Source organism: Achroia grisella, unplaced genomic scaffold (assembly GCF_030625045.1).
Source record: "Achroia grisella isolate CSIRO2021 unplaced genomic scaffold, CSIRO_AGI_Agris_v1 utg780, whole genome shotgun sequence".
Lineage (NCBI taxonomy): Eukaryota > Metazoa > Arthropoda > Insecta > Lepidoptera > Pyralidae > Achroia > Achroia grisella.
The window spans coordinates 1,435,365-1,454,681 of NW_026713020.1; the positions used below are offsets into that span (position 1 = coordinate 1,435,365).

Here is a 19,317-nt window from a genome sequence, read left to right on the forward strand (position 1 = left end):
TAGTCTCTTTAATGGATAATATTTTAAATATTATCGAGTGGAATGCCCAGAGCTTGATAAATAATAGACTTGCTTTTAATTATTTTTTATATAAAAACAATATACATATCGCCCTTCTTTCTGAAACTTGGCTAAAGCCTTTCAAAAACTTTAATATCAAAGGTTACAATATAGAAAGATTAGACATTGGTAATAATCATAATGGTGTAGCCATTCTAATACAAAACAAATTGAATTATGACAGATTAAATACATATCACGATGATTCTTTGCAAAATATCGCTTTAAAATTATATTTGAAAAATGAAACAATTTCTTTTGTTAGTTTTTACAGCCCTACATCCGCAACGTCACGTAACTTTACACATTTACATTTAGATAACTTATTTAAATCTATCCCGTCACCTATGATAATAGCGGGTGACTTTAACGCCCACAATACCACTTGGGGTTGCTCTAGAACCGATTCTAGAGGCACTATTCTTCTTAATACTATTGAAGACAATGATCTTTGTATAATTAATAATGGTCAACCCACTACTGTAGGCTCTGATATATGGAGTCCAAGTGCTCTGGATCTTACAATTGTTTCTGCCTCTCTGTCACTCCGATGCAATTGGTCTGTACATGATAATCCTTTAGGGAGCTATCATCTTCCAACCATCACCCACCTTTTATGTAACACTGTAAATACAAATAACATTTCCATTAATCATAGTAATTTTTTTAGGCCAAATTACAATAATGTAAACTGGCTTGTATACCAAGAAACTGTTGATAATAAATTATGTAATGAATATAATTACGATCCTTCCACCCCTTTAGACTCCTATAAACAAATGTGCAATATTTTAATAGAAAGCATTAACACAGCTAATAATTGGTAAATTTTGCAAAAATACTCAACGTTGCTCAATATGTGGAGAAAACCATCATTTTAAAGATTGCACTAAAAATAGCACAGAAGCTGTATGTCTTCACTGTAATGGTAACCATATAGCTATCTCAGCTGAATGCCCAATTAAAAAGAAGAAAATACAAGAAAACAAAATAAAACACAAGACTGTTCCTTTCTCTAGTTTATTTAATGAAAAATCTTTTCCATCTTTAAACACTAAAACTAAACCTACTGACAATATTAACACATTATTGCAAAATGATGACTTTTTAAAACTAATCATTGCATCAGTTATTAAAATTATTTCTGTTAATAAAACAGATGACTCTCCCTTAAACTCAGAAGGCATAAAAAACATAATTTTAGATACTTTTAAGATTTCCAGTACTAACACTAATTAATAGTATCTCTTTAATGGATAATATTTTAAATATTATCGAGTGGAATGCCCAGAGCTTGATAAATAATAGACTTGCTTTTAATTATTTTTTATATAAAAACAATATACATATCGCCCTTCTTTCTGAAACTTGGCTAAAGCCTTTCAAAAACTTTAATATCAAAGGTTACAATATAGAAAGATTAGACATTGGTAATAATCATAATGGTGTAGCCATTCTAATACAAAACAAATTGAATTATGACAGATTAAATACATATCACGATGATTCTTTGCAAAATATCGCTTTAAAATTATATTTGAAAAATGAAACAATTTCTTTTGTTAGTTTTTACAGCCCTACATCCGCAACGTCACGTAACTTTACACATTTACATTTAGATAACTTATTTAAATCTATCCCGTCACCTATGATAATAGCGGGTGACTTTAACGCCCACAATACCACTTGGGGTTGCTCTAGAACCGATTCTAGAGGCACTATTCTTCTTAATACTATTGAAGACAATGATCTTTGTATAATTAATAATGGTCAACCCACTACTGTAGGCTCTGATATATGGAGTCCAAGTGCTCTGGATCTTACAATTGTTTCTGCCTCTCTGTCACTCCGATGCAATTGGTCTGTACATGATAATCCTTTAGGGAGCTATCATCTTCCAACCATCACCCACCTTTTATGTAACACTGTAAATACAAATAACATTTCCATTAATCATAGTAATTTTTTTAGGCCAAATTACAATAATGTAAACTGGCTTGTATACCAAGAAACTGTTGATAATAAATTATGTAATGAATATAATTACGATCCTTCCACCCCTTTAGACTCCTATAAACAAATGTGCAATATTTTAATAGAAAGCATTAACACAGCTAATAATTCACATGGAAATTTAAAACATTCTTTAGTCTGTAATCACAAGACAAGACTTTCTTTGCCATGGTGGAACAACACTTGTTCTCAAGCAATAGAATTATGTAAGAAAACTTACATAGATTTTAAAAATAATCCCAATCAAGAAAATCACATAAGATTTAAAAGACAACAGGCAATCAAAAAACTTACTCTCAAAAACGAAAGAAATGCCAGTTGGTTAAAATTCTGTGAGTCGATCAATCGGCAAACTCCTCTATCAGTTATCTGGAATAAAATGAAAAAATTTAATAAAACATTTAATAACAACTGTTCACTTATATCTTCAGACACTGATTGGATTTCTCCTTTCTTAAGTAAATTTACATCCAAACCGTCAGCCAAAAGTAGACCCAACATACAGGTATCATTAAATAATAATAACAGCTTCATTATAAACCCTTTTACTATAACAGAATTTTACAGTGCCTTAAACAGCAGACGTAACACAGCTTTCGGTCTTGACAATATCTCTTACAAAATGTTAAAGACATTATCATCCAATTCTAAAAACACTTTGTTAATGTTACTTAACTCTCTTTGGAATACTTCAGAAATACCACCCGATTGGAAAACAGATTGTCTGATTCCTATTCTTAAACCAGGCAAATTGATAAATCATTCAGACTCCTATAGACCTATAGCATTAACATCTTGTATGAGTAAACTTTTCGAACAAATGATTAAACAAAGGTTAGAATTTTATATAGAATCAAATAAGTTATTACCTTCAAATCAGTTTGGCTTCAGGAAAGGTTTTTCAGCTACAGAGAGCTTAAATCATTTAAACCTAGATATTCATCGTGCTTTTTCTAGTAACAATATACTGGTTTCTGTCTTCTTTGATATAGTTGGTGCTTTTAACAATGTTAATCATCATATTCTAATTAATGAACTGCAAACACTAGGAATACCAGATAAGTTGATTAACTGGATTTTTAATTTCCTACATAATAGACAAGTCTATGTTAAGTACAATAATAGAATAGAATAGAATAGAATAGAATAGAATAGAAAATCATTTATTCAAATAAACTTAATTTAAGCACTTTTGAATAGTCATAACAATTTGTTTTTTATCTACCACTCGTTCGGAAAGCTGTCTCATCACAAGAAGAACGAGCAAGAAACTTGTGTGTTGCTCTTTTAAATAATCCTTGTAAGTTTACATTTACAAGTCGAAACGTGTGAATACAAACTACCAACAAGCACTAATTTTTTGGGTCAAATATAATCTTGCAATAAGATTAAATCAGTCGTAGTGATAAGAGCAGACCAGTCCCTACAAGCAGCACTCGTTCACGAGTATGACGGATGAGCCAGCCATCACTGCGCTCGACCATATTTTAGGGAGCCCATTGACCCGGCCCACCACGCCGCCACATGTCTGGACATTTTAGTGAGCATGACTACTCATTCCACACGACCACGTCACAGCTACAAAAATTACTATATGGTAGTTACAGTATTCGCAGTTTACATAAGGATGCATGCGGCATTCAATACAAAAGCCGCTACGCTATCATATATCAAGAAAGCAGTATGAAAATTAAAATTATAACGTTGTCCGCAAATAAACTTATTCTTGCTATATATTGCTATCATCTATAAATTCATCTATCTTATAATAGGCTTTTTTACATAACATTTGTTTAATATAAGATTTGAATTGCCTCTCTGTAAGATTTAGCGTAGACTCTGGCAGTTTATTATAGAATCTTACGCAATTACCATAAAATGAATTACTAACTTTGTGTAGACGGCATTTAGGTAAAATTAGCTTATTTTTATTGCGTAAGTTTCTACTTGTACAGTCTTTAAGTTTCTTGAAACTATCTAAGTTTTTCCTTGTATACATAATATTTTCATAAATGTACTGTGAGGCAACGGTGAGGATATTTGATTGTTTAAAGCATTGACGTAATGACTCTCTAGAACCCATACCATAAATAGAACGTATGGCTCTCTTTTGTAAAATAAATATAGTATTTATATCGGCAGCTTTACCCCATAGCAGTATGCCATATGACATAATGCTATGGAAATAACTAAAATATACAAGTTTTGCCGTCGCCACGTCTGTTAATTGCCTTATCCTTCTAATTGCATAAGCAGCAGAACTAAGTCTACTGGCTAATTTTGAAATATGGGGCCCCCATTGTAACTTCGAGTCCACTGTTATTCCTAAAAAAACTGTATCATTAACAAAATTTACTATTTCATCATTAAGCAATAGCTGCGTATTTACTTGTTTTACATTAGGCAGCGTGAATTTAATGCACTTAGTTTTGTTGGAGTTCAATAATAGATTATTACATGTGAACCAATTTAGTATAGCAGAGATAGCATAATTTACATCGTCTAATTGATTACATTGGCGACCAATTTTAAACACTAACGAAGTATCATCCGCAAATAACACTATATCTGCAACTTTCTCTACCATGTAGGGAAGGTCATTTATATAAATTAAAAAGAGAAATGGGCCTAATATTGAACCTTGAGGAACGCCCATTTTTATATTAGTTCCCTTAGACTTTACACCATCAATATCTACAGTTTGCACCCTATCCTCTAGATAAGTTTTCATTAGACTTAGGTCATTATCTCTAATACCATAGTGTTTGAGCTTGTACAAAAGTGTTTCATGATCTACGCAATCAAACGCCTTCGACAAGTCACAAAAAACGCCGAGAGCATCCTGTGATTTTTCCCATGATTCGAATATATGTGTAATAAGCGCTACACCTGCATCAGTAGTAGACTTGCCGGCAGTGAAACCATATTGCTGACTGTGAAGCAGTCCGTTATCCCTGAAGTATTTTAACATTTGGTTAAACATAATCTTTTCAAATACTTTACTTAGAACTGGCAAAATAGAAATTGGTCTATAGTTGCCTAGCTCAAATCTATCTCCAGATTTAAAGAGTGGAATTAATTTGCTAAATTTCATTAATTGAGGAAACACGCCATTATCAACACATTTATTGAAAATAGTAGCTAGATAAGGAGCAACAATATCTATGAATGTACTAACTACTTTAACTGACATGTCTCTGGGACATGTCAGTTAAAGTAGTTAGTACATCTTCCGTATTTTTTAAATTTAACTGTTTGAATATTTTTATGACATGAAAAGGGCTGACATGTGAAAATTTAAATGTTAAAGAGCAAGGGCTGACATTAGCCTCCAGTAATGTTTTTGCTCGAATTGGAGATGAGTCTAGAGAAGATGTAATATCAATCGGAATATTAGCAAAAAAATCTTGAAAAATATGAACTATATCTTTTGTTGCTGTTATTAACTTATTGTCATAATTTAATGAGAATTGATTGCAGGCTTTTTCAGACCGTCCAGTTTCTTTGTTTATAATTCCCCAGATGGTCTTAATTTTGTCAGAGGACTGATTAATTTGTTTATTTATAAAATTAGATTTAGCTGCAATACAAACTTGTTTGAAAATTTTAGAGTAATTTCTCACATAAGTTGTAAATTTGTCATCAAATCTATATTTTTTTTGATCATATAAATCAAATAAAATGTTTCTACTTTTAAGTATTCCTACTGTTGCCCATTCTGTAAATCTAGATTTAACACAATATTCTCTTTTCTTGAAAATATTCTGGTATTCTTTTGACAAAAGACTAATTAACTTGGTGTAAAGAATATCAGGATTATTAAGACTGACAGATTGTAACTCTAAGTCAAATTTATATTTAACCGTGCTTTTGTATTTATTAATATTGTAAGCATTTATTTGTCTTTTTGATCTTTTATTATTGGTATTTTTTTTAGTCTGATTACTAAACTTAACAACTTGACCACAGTGATCCGAAGGAAGTTTATTTATTATTAATTTTTCAATATACTCACAGTTACAAAAAACATTGTCAAGACAAGTAGCAGTCGTAGCGGTTACACGAGTGGGTTCCTGAAAGACATTACTCAAATTAAAAGACTGAAATAAACTAATAATTTTTGTACATGTGGGTGTATCACAAAGAATATCAACGTTAAAATCACCACACACAATGATTTTTTTACTGCTATTAAATACTTTTTTTAATATATCCTCCATCACCTCTTCAAATACATTATAATCACTATTAGGAGGCCTATAAACACATATAAGTATATAATTATCTAGTTCTATACATGAGATTTCTGTACAACACTCAATAGAAAGTCTAACAGTGTCAGCACGTTCCTTTACTTTAATATTATTTCTTGCAATTATCATAGACCCACCTCTGTTAACTGACTTTCTATTGAAGCAGCTGACAACATTATAATTATTTAAACTGAACATCATATTGCTTTCTTTAAGCCAATGTTCAGTGAAACAGATAATGTCAATATTGTATTTTTCCAAAAATAATTGTATAATTAATTCACTGCCGGGAAAACTTTGTATGTTCTGATGAACAATTACCAATTCTAATTGCTTTCCCTTTGTCTTTGTTAGCAGTTTAAATCTGCAGTCAAATTACTTATATCACTATTTAAACAAAAATTAATAGAATCATTTGTTATGTCACAATTTTTATATTGAAGTTTACCATGTAAACTGTTCATGAAGTCAATATTATAAGCCACTAAAGTGGCTATTTTATTCTTAGAAGATTTAGAAAGATACATTGTATCTTTTGTCAAATAAAAATCACTAATAAAACTATTAGTGTCAAAAAATGTAAAAACGTCACTATGACGACATGTCAATGTATGTAATAAATTATTAAGGTAATGTACCTTATTGTTAATTTTTTCATGATAATGGCTACTTGTATAAGGAAGAGCGCACAATACAATCTTATATACATTCAATTGTAACAAATATTGAATACCTTTAATTATATCCTGTCTATTTAATTTAATACTATTACCAAAAAATAACACAACTGTGGTCATTTTATTCATTTTAGTAGATTTAATTTTGTTAATAATTTGTGCAAATGATGCCCCTGGCATACAGTAATTTAATACATCACCCTTAAGATGATACTTCAATATAGACCCAAAATTACAGCCTATTGTCAGAAAACACCATTGTGCTACTTTTAGGAGTATAGTCACTGACACAAATCCCCTGAACTTCATTTATCTGCACAGTTGAAACTGAATTATTATTTGGCAAAGTTGAATGATCACATGTACAATGTTTAGTTAATGACTCAAAACGGTCAGCATTGTATTTACTGACATCAATCAAATCATCCATTGCTAAAATATGCTCCTGGATTTGTTTTTGTGAGATAGTATACTTGTTATTTAAATCATGAAGCGATGATTCTAAACTCTTTATTTTTGAAGTTAGGTAACTTGTATCCATGTCATATAACTTTTGGCTTTCCACTAGTTTATTATTATACTTATTAATATAATCATGCAATTTTAAATTGTTTAAACTAGTTTTTTTCAGCAACTGACCATTTTTGGAACGTTTATATAATATACTCCGAGTCTTAGTTATAAACTTTTTTAATTTTAAATATTTTTTAATTTATTATGACTCAACATACATATGTTATTATTATAGTTGCCCTGTGATGTGTCGCTAGTAAGGTCAATCACAACTGGATGGCTGCATGGAACTGAAGTAGAAGGAGGCATACAGTCGACACTAATAAGCTCATCATATAAATTACTAATCTCATTACTTTGTTGAGATTCAAATTTTGTGTCAAGATCATTAATTTTAAGATATGCCTGCTTTAACTCAAGCTCCAACTCAGTGATACGCCTTAAGGCTTGCTCATGTGTATCTTAATAATAATTTATAATATATAATTTCTGTATAATAATTTATATGGTCCACAATCTTCATATATAGGTGTATGTCAAGGGGGAATATTGAGTCCACTGTTATTTATTTTGTATATTCATAAAATTAATATTATTCTTGGTAATGAAGTCAGCAATTTACAGGTTGCTGATGAGTTAGTTTACTGTTCAGGCTCAAATATTCATATAGTAGAAAATAAAATAAACAAAGCTCTAAAGAAATTAAATGTTTATTTTAAATATTTACAATTAGATATTAGTTTAGATAAAACTAAAGTTGTTATATTCAGTAGATCAAGAACTTTGCATGCTAATATTAATTATAATGGTAGCATACTGCCTGTAGTAGCTGAAGCCAAGTTTCTTGGTGTAACATTAACAAAAAATCTATCTTGGAATAAGCATGTCTGTAATATATCTGATAAAGCTTCTAGAGCTTTTAATATTTTAAAATGCCTTTCCAAAACATTTTGGGGGGCTGATCCAAAGATTTTACTTATGTTGTACAAATCCATAGTCCGTTCTCACTTTGAGTACAGTTACCTTTGCTTTGCTTCCAACCCCACACTCTTAAAAAAATTAGAGACAATCCAAAATAATAATTTGCGTCTAATCACTGGTGCAATGAAAACAACTCCAATAGTCTCTCTCCAAGTAGAATGCAACATTCCATCTCTGTCATTAAGATTCAAATTTCTTAAATTTAAATTCTTGCTAAAATTACATAGCTTTTCCAATAATTCACTGTTACAAAAAATTACAGATTCTCAAACCATTGCTTCTTCTTCTAATTCCATAAAATTCCCATACATTCTCCTTGATTTCTCTGCAATGAAAACTATAATTGAGCAAAATAATATTCATGTGGCAAATAATAAGTGGGCATGTTATGAAGGGACATATGACAGTAAATTTTGCAATATGACAATAGAAACAGATAAGAACTTAAAATGTAAAGAAGAAGTTTATGAACATCTTTCTCAATGGCCTTCATTTAACACAATATATACAGATGGTTCAAAAAATGACCAAGGTGTGTCATTAGGTTTTTACCATAGCGACATAAAAACTGGTTATGGATTTCGATTACCTACCATTACTAGTATATTTACTGCCGAAGCCTTGGCTATTTTGCAAGCTTTGCATTATATTAACGAAGACATATGCGCTAAACCTCATAATCAGTGGCTTATCATTAGTGACAGCATGTCAGTCTTATCAGCGTTGCAAAATCATTCATTTAGTGCCAAAACAAGCTATATTATTTACCAAATTAAAGAAGTATGGACTGTTTTGTTTAATAAAGGAAAAGAAATTATATTTACTTGGATACCGGCACACAAAGGTGTGACAGGTAATGAAGAAGTAGATTACCTTGTCAAAACTGTCAATAGATTGGGTGGCGAGTCTAAAAAAATTTGCTTACCTTGGCAAGATTTAATTCCTGAAATTAGGAAAAACTTATTAAAAAATTGGGAAGAAGATTGGAAACGTACTACCAAAGATAAAGGTACTTGGCATGCAGGTATAAACAGTACTATTGGCAAAAAACCCTGGTTTATTCAGGGAAAAATATTTTTAGAGAGAAGATTTTATACTCAAATTTGTCGACTGCGACTTGGACACTGTAAATTCAATGCACATTTACACCGAATGAAGATCATTAATTCTCCGATTTGTCTTTTATGCTCTAGTAACGAAAATCAAACATTAGAACATATATTTTTTTATTGCCCGGCCTTCAATTTAAACAGAATTTTGCTCATTGCCAAGCTTCAAGAACTATATAAGATTATTCCGCCATCGCTTCAAGAACTATTCAAATGCACTGCAACTTTTAAACCAATTTACGACTTTATCATAGCAACTATCGGAGAATTATAAACATTTCAATTATGGACACATACAAGGACTTAAAACAAACTTATAATTAATGAAAAGATTTGGCGATATCGCCATGAAGAATTTTTGAATTTCATGGAAATACTACTGAAGATTAGGCTGTATGGTCTCGTACCTTTGCCTATCCACTTGTGGATAAAATATACCACTACTACTACTACTGAAATTATCTTGTCGCTTTGGGTGAGGTGAGGTATTTTCAGTGATTGTCCATGGTTTTATTAATTTTTATAGCGGTTTCTCTACGCCGGCTGACCGAATAATTATAAAATTTGTTTGTATTTAATTATTCCAATTCCAATAATAAGTACGCATAATAATATTACATTTATTCCCTTTTAAATATGTTTTTATACGTTGTAATTATTGTTATCACTTTAGTTGCTCTATTAGCGTATATATTAAGTAGTTCGTTAGATAAAAAAACTGTTTACAAGGACTTAAAGCAAAAACATGTCGTTATCACTGGTGGCTCCAGCGGCATAGGGAAAGCGGCTGCTGTGGAAGCGGCGAGGTTAGGTGCACACGTTACTATCATAGGCCGCAATGTGCATAATCTTAAGTCAGCAGTTGATGAAATTACTTCTCAATGTTTAGATAAAAATATCCAAAAAATACAGTATGCTTCACTAGATGTCACATCCGATTATGATTCTATATCGACATGTTTGTCTAGTCTGGAACAAAATGTAGCTCCCATATTTATGCTGGTAAATTGTGCGGGAATGTGTATTTGTGGAAAATTCGAAGATATGAAAGTTGAAGATATAAAGCAAATGATTGATCTCAATTATTTTGGAACTGCTTACTCAACTAAATATGTTCTACCTGGCATGAAGAAGAGAAATGAAGGTGTTATTGTTTTTGTTTCTTCAGAAGCAGCTTTCATTGGTGAGTGTGAAAATTTCATCAGTATTGACTTCTAAATATTGTCTCTGTTTGAATTTGAGTTAAACATTAATACTGAACAATTACATCATTCTTTTATATATAACATTCTGTAAATAGATATGTGCTCATCTTTATACAAGCTGTCCAAGAACTCAATAAATTGGTGCTAGTTGGTGGTTTGTATTCGCATGTTTCAAATTGGAAATGTAAAATTACAATGATTATTTAAAAGCAAAGTGCAGGTTTCTTACTCGTTCTTCTTGTGATAAGACAGCTTTCCAAATGAGGGGTAGATTAAAAGAATGAAATACCTATGACTATTCAAAAGTGCTTAAATTAAGTTTATTGAATAAATGACTTTCTATTCTATTCCATTAAATGTCAAGCCGAAACGGAGTGATGTTTGTTAATGCAGCTCAGCTATGCGCTCAATGGGCTTTGAGTAAACTTTTTTTTAGAACGCCCCAATAACAAAAATCCAGGTGATTATGTCTCTATTTGACTTTTATTCCAATAAACTTAAACTAAACTAGGTCAAGATTCTTCATTATTCTATAAATTTCTACCAAAGTCAACAAAAGTAAGTAATACTTTTGTTGACTTTGGTAAAAGTAGCATCACTATCTGTCTCACTCACTCATAGCAAGAATGTCCACTATCAATCTCTCTAATCATATTGCTGTAAAATTAAGAAACTACCAAGAGCTTGTGAAAAATGGTTACAGTTTGACCAAATGTCTATGTTTTTCTTAAATGCCCATAATTTTCAAACTGCATGGGATAGATTTTTTTCTGATTTTTCTCATGATGGTTACAATCAATCCTGTCACCCCGTTTCGGCTTGGTGTTGATTTCTTGGACACCCTGTATATTCTTAAGTACAGGGTATATAAATCCCTAAATACTACATCCACTGATTTCAATAATATCATAGCTTATTTTAGTATAAAGATATGGATTTTCTATTACTAAATAAGATAAGTAGCCATTTGTAGTTAATTACAAATTTTATGTTTCATTCAATATATCACATCTACATTTTTTTAACAGGAATTTATGGCTACAGTGCATACAGTGCATCCAAATGGGCCTTGCGTGGTTTAGCAGAAGCAGTCCAGATGGAATTAGTAGGTACTTCAGTTAGGTTAACAGTGTCATTTCCACCAGATACTGATACACCTGGTTTAAAGACTGAAGAGTTAACAAAGCCCAAGGAAACTAAACTTATATCTGGTACTGGAGGTTTACATCCTCCAGAGGAAATTGGCAAGAAACTTATCCATGATGCACTGGTATGTTGTGTTCTTTGCTTATTTACAATTAATTTATAATACTATAATGAGATTGCTTGAAACATGGCAGTGTGAGTCTGAGTCCATTGAGTGCAGAACTCTTAATTTAATGAGGCTTAACTTCATGGCTAAACATTTAGGATTTCCTGAGTTGCTGAAACTAAAATAATATAATATAATTTGGCACTATAAAAAAACAGTAATAATTTATGAGTCTGAAAAGTTAAACCTTTTTAGTAATATTGTTGTATTTGTCAATGTATTTCTTACATTCAATTACTTGCATTTCAGACTGGAAAAATATATTCTGTATATGGTATATCTGGACAATTATTATCAATATTGTTTGGAGCATCAGTTGAGAGCACCACACAAGTTCTAATACAAGTATTTTCTATGGGATTTCTTCGAGCAATTATGGTAAATTTTATTATGACTTTCAACAAGATTGTGAAGGATGGACTGACTGAAAGAAACAAAGAGGAAGAAAAGAAAGAAAAATAGTTTATTTTGTATACCACTATCACTGTGCATATACATATACCTCATAATTTATCACCAACTATTATAAACTAATATCCACAACGGAATGTGGATATTAAGAAGTTGACAAGGTGAATAGGTAAAGGAACTGGGGCTATTGAAACTGTAAACTAGTATTGAAACTATTTAAATTACCTATATTTGTTTTTCAAATTGTGAATGCATGTAAGCAAATTTTATAAACTAGAACACTTGTAAAATAAAAATAAAATATTTTATAACCATGTGGAAACTCATTAAGTATTTATTCACTTTGTAATGTGTATTGTATGTATATGTATCCAGCGTGATTAATAAACTGTAATAACTTCTATGTTAATTCTTTAAAATTAATTTGGAATTAAATACTAAGATTTACCAAAGAATATTCCGTATGTTAATAAGTTGAATTTTATTATTAGTCTTGGTGATTATGTGAAATTATTACAATTAAGTATTTAAACTGGTTTAGAAATAAACTGTTTACTTTTCGTATATCTATATCATTTACTAGAATATAGCAGAATTGTTTCTGTTACCTTATGTATGACGTTGATGATTATATAAGGAAAACATCCAAATTTGTTATGATTGATGATATGTGTAAAAATAGATATTTGTATTAACATTATATATTGTCGGTGTTTTAAAGTTTGATTCATGTGTTAAAAATTTATGTAAATTTTTCTTTGATACATTTTTCTACTTAAGATGTACTTGTAGAAAGTGTATGTTTATGTAACAATTGTTTCACTGTTAACACTCGGTTTACAGTAATAAAATGGATTTCTGCTGTTCAGTGGGGCGTAGCTTAGTGGGGCAACTGTTCTAGTTCTATTAATTAGCACTCAACTTTCAGTATCTTGCAAAGGTATATAGCTTGCGCAGCTATATACGCTATATAACTATTCGCGCCGTAACGTGATGCGTCCAAGATGATAGGCCAAAACTTTCTAAAAATTAATGACTCAAATTTGCGATAAAATAATAAATAAAGAAAAGTATTAACTATGTACCTACTAGCATAATTTACTAGTGTAACAGAAATGGTAAACTAATGGGAATATTATGTATTAATGATTATGAAGTAGGATTTAGTCCTTCTGATTTGCAAAGAACATGTTATTGATTTACTACAAAAATTTCATCATTCTACTATATCTCGATAAAATTGCTATAGCTGAGTTTCTGTAAAGAAAAAGGAATAATTTATCAATGAATAAGCTCTTTTAATTAGTAATATTTTATTTTTATTCTAATACACATACACATATGTTATTGGTCCAGTGTCTGTTACGTACCATATACATTATGCATAGGTATTTATACTATTCAAATATTTTTTATTATATATATGTCTGATACTATTTTGTAATGGGAATGTATCCCAGTGCATTCGCTTTTGTTTATCTGTAACTTGCGTGAATTTTTATGCATATGTCTAGCACAGAAAAATATTTGTATGAATAGGATTTATAATATATAGGTACTTGTATAATTGAATGTAATATAAAAAAGAATTCAATCTATAAGAGATTTTAAATTCATATTTTTTTAAATTAAAAAGCACAATTTTGTACCAGTTACACAACTATATATAAAATATATGTTATTTAATTTTAGTATAAATGTTAATCAAATTTTGTAATAAGCATTGATGATGATAAAACACTTAATTTTAGTATGTCAAAAGTGACTTTGCTAGGGTTGAGTCATTACTGCTACACTACATTATTGCTTTTAAATTAAAAATTATATAATATTGCATATAAACATTATTAAATGTGCCTTATTTTTTTGTATGTAAAAATAAAATGTATTTTTTAAATTGAACAAAGTATTTATTAAAAAGAAAACAACTATGATACCATATGAAACTAAATAGCACGATCATTACAAGTAATCTGTTGATAATGAAGTTTAAAACCACGACCTACATACCCACCATCTGATCTAAACCACACGACAATAGGACCGGCGTTGTTATCTGAAATTAATATTTTTGTATATTATAATAATTAGATATAAAGACTATCATACATATAAAAATATATAATATATTATTTTAAGGACAATATAGTTAGGTTAAAACAATAATAGCGTCATAGCCGTAGAATACTGACGGATCTGACTATTAATTTAATAGTCAGATTCGTCAGTATTCTAATAGTCAGATCCGTCAGTATTCTACGACTATGACAATTAGGTATCGTTTGTTTTGAAGAAATCAGAACAGAATTTTTTAAGTAATTATTTATTAAATTACTTAATAGCTTGGTTACATCCAGCTTGTATACCAATGTAGAAAATATCACTGATTTTAAATAAAATTAGGTTCGATCGGTTTTTTGAAAACATCTTTAGTCTCAATTTTGGCACTAATAAAATCGGTACTACTCGTGTGGATACAAATGTAATAAAATGCATGCACATATATATATTGCATTAATGTCATGTACATAATAGTAAAACATCTGAACCTAACGTTAATTTAAAAGCACTACTCCAGTAAGTAGCTAGTTATCTACTGAAAACAGTTCAGAGAACCTCGGGCTGGTCTCCCATGCAACAATCATGGTTAATTCCTGGAGAATTCCGATCGGTTTACTGACCTGAATTCATGCTCATATGTTTTTCTATTGGTGCACCGTCACCGAATACCGATAGCGCAGGATAGTTCCATCCATTACCTACTCACCCATAAAAAACCTATAAAGGAACAAAAGTAATTTTACCTGTAATTGCAGCATCTAAAGAGAAGTCCTGTAATATCGAGCCATCATTAAGACGATCGCCACAAAGCCTCGTTGCTGCTATGAGTAACCAATCACTAGGGCAATTGAATATTTCCACTCCCGCTTGTCCAGGTGGAATAATTGGTAAGCCATCTGTAATTTAAAAGTAAATCTAAGTTTTAATTAACTATCTAATAAGTAGGTAGTAGGTATTAGGTAGTAAATATTCGAGCTGATTAACTATTTATTCGGAAACTTTTGTGTAGATTTAATTTTTGAACATAACGGTTTTTAAAAACTTATTTTAGTCGTTTCTCGGACACGTATTATGTTAATATGCTTAATAATTTATCTTTGTAAAGAGGAAAATTTGACTAATTATTTTGATTGTATAAATTATTTCATTTATAGGAAGCTAAGTTATTAGGTGAATTAAAAAATATACCTTAATGGCAGACAGAATTGATTGACTGTTTTATCTAAAATCTTAATTAAGTACATATTGAATTATAGATACCTGCATCGTAATTCACTATTTGCATACTATCCGATTTACTGTACGTTATGCTGCAAGTCCCCGGTGTGCGCTTTATACACATTGCATAATTCATGTTGTTCTGAAAATGAGAAGGCGTCCATATTAAAGTACCATCTGATCTCAAAAATTCGAATTCACAAGACGCAGACGCTGATGATTTTGCTGCAATTGATAGGAATTATTCCCATTATAATAGTTTTTTTATATTACATGTACCTACTATATATTATATTGCCCACTGTAGATAAATTACCTATCAGTCTTTGTTCTTTTAATTAGTGATAATTTGAAATTTGAAAAAAGGGAGTATGTTTTTAATTTCATGCATTAAAAATTATCTATGTCAACCTGAGCAGCATAACTTCGCCTGCATCACACTTACTTGACTTCTATTCTTTCCCCCAATTTACATAATATCTTTTTCAATTAGGTATATATCCTATAAATTATTGTGATATATAAGTTATATTTCTGTAGGTTTCATCAAAATCCGTTCTCACAAACTTTCACGTTTATAATATTAGTACCTAATATAATCTACGTATGTTGACTGCTGTACTCGTACCTACCTATGGTATACCACTGTCTATCAGCTGGCTCCTGAAGATTGTCAGTAATTATCGTAGAGGTAGTACCTACCTATTTGGTTGGTAGGTATGTAATTAGGTGTTATACCAAAAAGGTAATTGAGATAAGACAAAACTTTACTTACCAAATAACTTTGGTACCTTGCAATTCCTATGTCTGATTTGTCACGGTAGTTAAAGGATTCCACGTATCCGTCAGATTCGGTAAAAAATTGTAAACATCCATTTGGTGCTGCCATTTCATCAAACGACGTCAACTGTGTGATCTACAATTGGAAATAATATCTATACATATAAATCATTAATATGCATAGAATAATTTCGTATTGAATTAATCACGTGACCGCAGCTTATGATAAAAAAATATATTCAGATTTTCACTTTGTTTCTTGGCGAACGAGATTCAAATTTATTACATCAAAACTACACATTACACTCTACATTAAGAATAATAGGTATTATTGGATTAGATTGAAAGATTTCAATCAGTTTTCTGCCTGGTTTTTAACATGATATATCTAAATAGTTTTTAGGACTAACCCTGTAAGTCTATGTATTTAAATTCAGGCACCTACCTTTATAGAAAACAGTCTACTATCTGAGGATACAGTTTGAACTGATAAATATAAAGGTCCATCTGCATCACCGACCTCTATATACGCTGAAATTAACACAATAGTTTATTATTATATTTAGTATACCAGTTACCCGCGACAACGTTGCTTGTTTTAAAATGGAAAATAGTGTATGTCCGCCCTCGTGATATTGTCTATGTTCTTGCCAAATTACAAATATCCATTCAGCCGTTTCGCCGAGAATAGATAATCAACAGCCTTTCGAATTTATGATATTAGTATTGATAAATCGACCACTGGCGACATGATATATTTTAACAGACCTACCTTTCTTATTGTTTGAGATTTTGTTCAACAAAAAACAATTATAGTAATTGCTTTGGATTACTTTAAGTTATTTTAATTATGGTTACATACCATGTTGGCCTGTGTTGATACCACATAAAATAGGTATCACATTATTAATATTTTGTCCCGAGACAATAAATTGATCTTCTTCACAAGTTCCAGCGTATGGTGGTAGTAGCTTAAAAAGAAAAAAGTAAAATAAAAATAATTCATATAAAATAATTTATAAATATTTATGTATGTATATATATAGTCTTGTATGATAGACGTTACCTCAAAGTTAACAAAATCTAAACGTATCTGTTTAATATCTTCAGAAGCTTTATTTAATGTAATTGTACATGACAGTCTCTCCGTACTTGGTGAAGGAAAACCTGGATTGGTAAACCATCCTACGAAGGTACTGATATGATCGTCGCACTGGAATTGATCTGCAAATTTGAAGAACTGGTGATGTTGTATTTTTAAAAAAAATCTTTAAGACTTACAAGTCTCAAAGTTTTTTTAAAAATAGAACTTAATGCTTAGACTTGGCACTTACTTACGCAGCAACTTCCATACCCGTCAGCACAGGTACCCATGGCAGTCCCTCCAGTAGTTTCGCATTCATACTCGTGCAAGCAAGTTCCTTCTAGTCCACTGCTTGATATGCAAGAAACGTGCTCGAATTGCACTACCTCAAAAACTTCCAAAAACCTTCGTTTGTCTGTTACATTCGAAAATATTTTTCGTTTATCTTCTCTATACGATTTTACAGTTGGACACTTTTTACGAATAACTTTTCTATTAGGTCCTCTCCTGATCACATTTATAACGTTTATAGTGTGATTGTATCTTATTGTTTCCGGCTTCATTGACGAATATACGAAAGGTGTCTGTCGTTGTGTAAGATTTTTAGCTGGAAGGTACTGATTTAAATCCCATTTTTCTGCAAGCAGTGGCTTTCTAAGACCATTCCATTCCTTTTCCTCTAAAAGGCTAGTGTTATTTCTTATATGTACTGGTAAATATTTCTGAGTATAATTCTGTACATAATTCGGATAGATTTCGTTGTAATGTGACGTCTTGAAACTTGCATCTCTTTCTGTAACTGATGCTGAGTACCAATATTTGCTGTCACTGTATAATATAGCCCATAATAAAATAAAAATGTGTGATTTCATATTATACATATTAATATGTCCTTGATAATTTAAAAATGTGTTGTCAGCTCCGAATGGTATTTACTTCTGCACTGTGCACTGGTTTCGCAGTGTGCCTCACTCGTTCTAATGGGATAACTTAACGGATCTAATAATTAAAATGACTAGAAAACGTTCTGGTTCGTTTCTTTGTAACACTTGTCTTTACATGTCTAATTATAATGTGTATCTAATTAAGTAGATGTAATAAGTAGGTATCTAATTTTTTATATAGTACTTCCACTAAAAAAGGATGGAAGTTACTAAAATTGTAGAAGTGATAAGTAGGTACATATGTGTTTATAACTCTTGGGTTCGTACATATATAATAGAATGACTAGTTTAAGTCACATACTTACGTGGGTCGGACACACATGACCTGTATTAAGTATAACTTGTAGATATTAGACCACACCCAGTACAACAATTTAGCACGTGCCTTAGACCTAGATCATACTAAGTCGTCGCATCAAATGTTTTAAATGATAAGACTATAATATCTTAGAATACCTTAGAAAATAAATGGTGTCAATAAATCAGCATCAAGGTGCAGCTGATAATCGAATGAAATAATATAATAATAGTTAAACGTTGTTCGTATTCTAATACCTATCTAAGTATCTACTAATATAGTGACTATTGTATCTATATTTCTACTGCAGCATCTTTAATAAGTCTTCTTTATTCCCAAAAGTTGGTACCTAGTACGCTTGGAATTCTTAATCTATACGAAATGTAAGTAGTATATTC

At 30.7% G+C, this 19,317-nt stretch overlaps 2 protein-coding genes across 2 annotated transcripts; one reads left to right on the plus strand and one right to left on the minus strand.

The window, feature by feature from the left end:
* Positions 1-10,057: 10,057 nt before the first annotated feature.
* On the plus strand, positions 10,058-14,393 carry LOC131850881 (3-ketodihydrosphingosine reductase). Its single transcript, XM_059201261.1, has 3 exons — positions 10,058-10,789; positions 11,840-12,081; positions 12,373-14,393. Exons 1-3 carry the CDS (start codon positions 10,243-10,245, stop codon positions 12,583-12,585), a joined length of 1,002 nt encoding a protein of 333 aa, XP_059057244.1. The 5' UTR covers positions 10,058-10,242; the 3' UTR covers positions 12,586-14,393.
* A 55-nt stretch (positions 14,394-14,448) lies between these two features.
* LOC131850880 (uncharacterized) lies at positions 14,449-18,558 on the minus strand. The gene is made up of 8 exons (XM_059201260.1): positions 17,928-18,558; positions 17,660-17,817; positions 17,456-17,564; positions 17,039-17,124; positions 16,589-16,729; positions 15,856-15,955; positions 15,339-15,491; positions 14,449-14,590 (listed from the first exon to the last, which is right to left on the minus strand). The coding sequence occupies exons 1-8, from the start codon at positions 18,556-18,558 to the stop codon at positions 14,481-14,483; spliced, it is 1,488 nt and encodes a 495-aa protein (XP_059057243.1). The 3' UTR covers positions 14,449-14,480.
* Positions 18,559-19,317: the final 759 nt, after the last annotated feature.

Excerpts from the sequence above, each read along its gene's own strand:
- LOC131850881 (XM_059201261.1), top strand. The coding sequence starts at position 10,243 with ATGTTTTTATACGTTGTAATTATTGTTATCACTTTAGTTGCTCTATTA. Across the intron at positions 10,790-11,839 it reads TTCAGAAGCAGCTTTCATTG|GAATTTATGGCTACAGTGCA; the intron begins GTGAGTGTGAAA and ends TTTTTTTAACAG. Across the intron at positions 12,082-12,372 it reads AACTTATCCATGATGCACTG|ACTGGAAAAATATATTCTGT; the intron begins GTATGTTGTGTT and ends CTTGCATTTCAG.
- LOC131850880 (XM_059201260.1), bottom strand. The coding sequence starts at position 18,558 with ATGTATAATATGAAATCACACATTTTTATTTTATTATGGGCTATATTA. Across the intron at positions 17,565-17,659 it reads TAGATTTTGTTAACTTTGAG|CTACTACCACCATACGCTGG; the intron begins GTAACGTCTATC and ends TTTCTTTTTAAG. Across the intron at positions 16,730-17,038 it reads GTAGACTGTTTTCTATAAAG|ATCACACAGTTGACGTCGTT; the intron begins GTAGGTGCCTGA and ends TTCCAATTGTAG.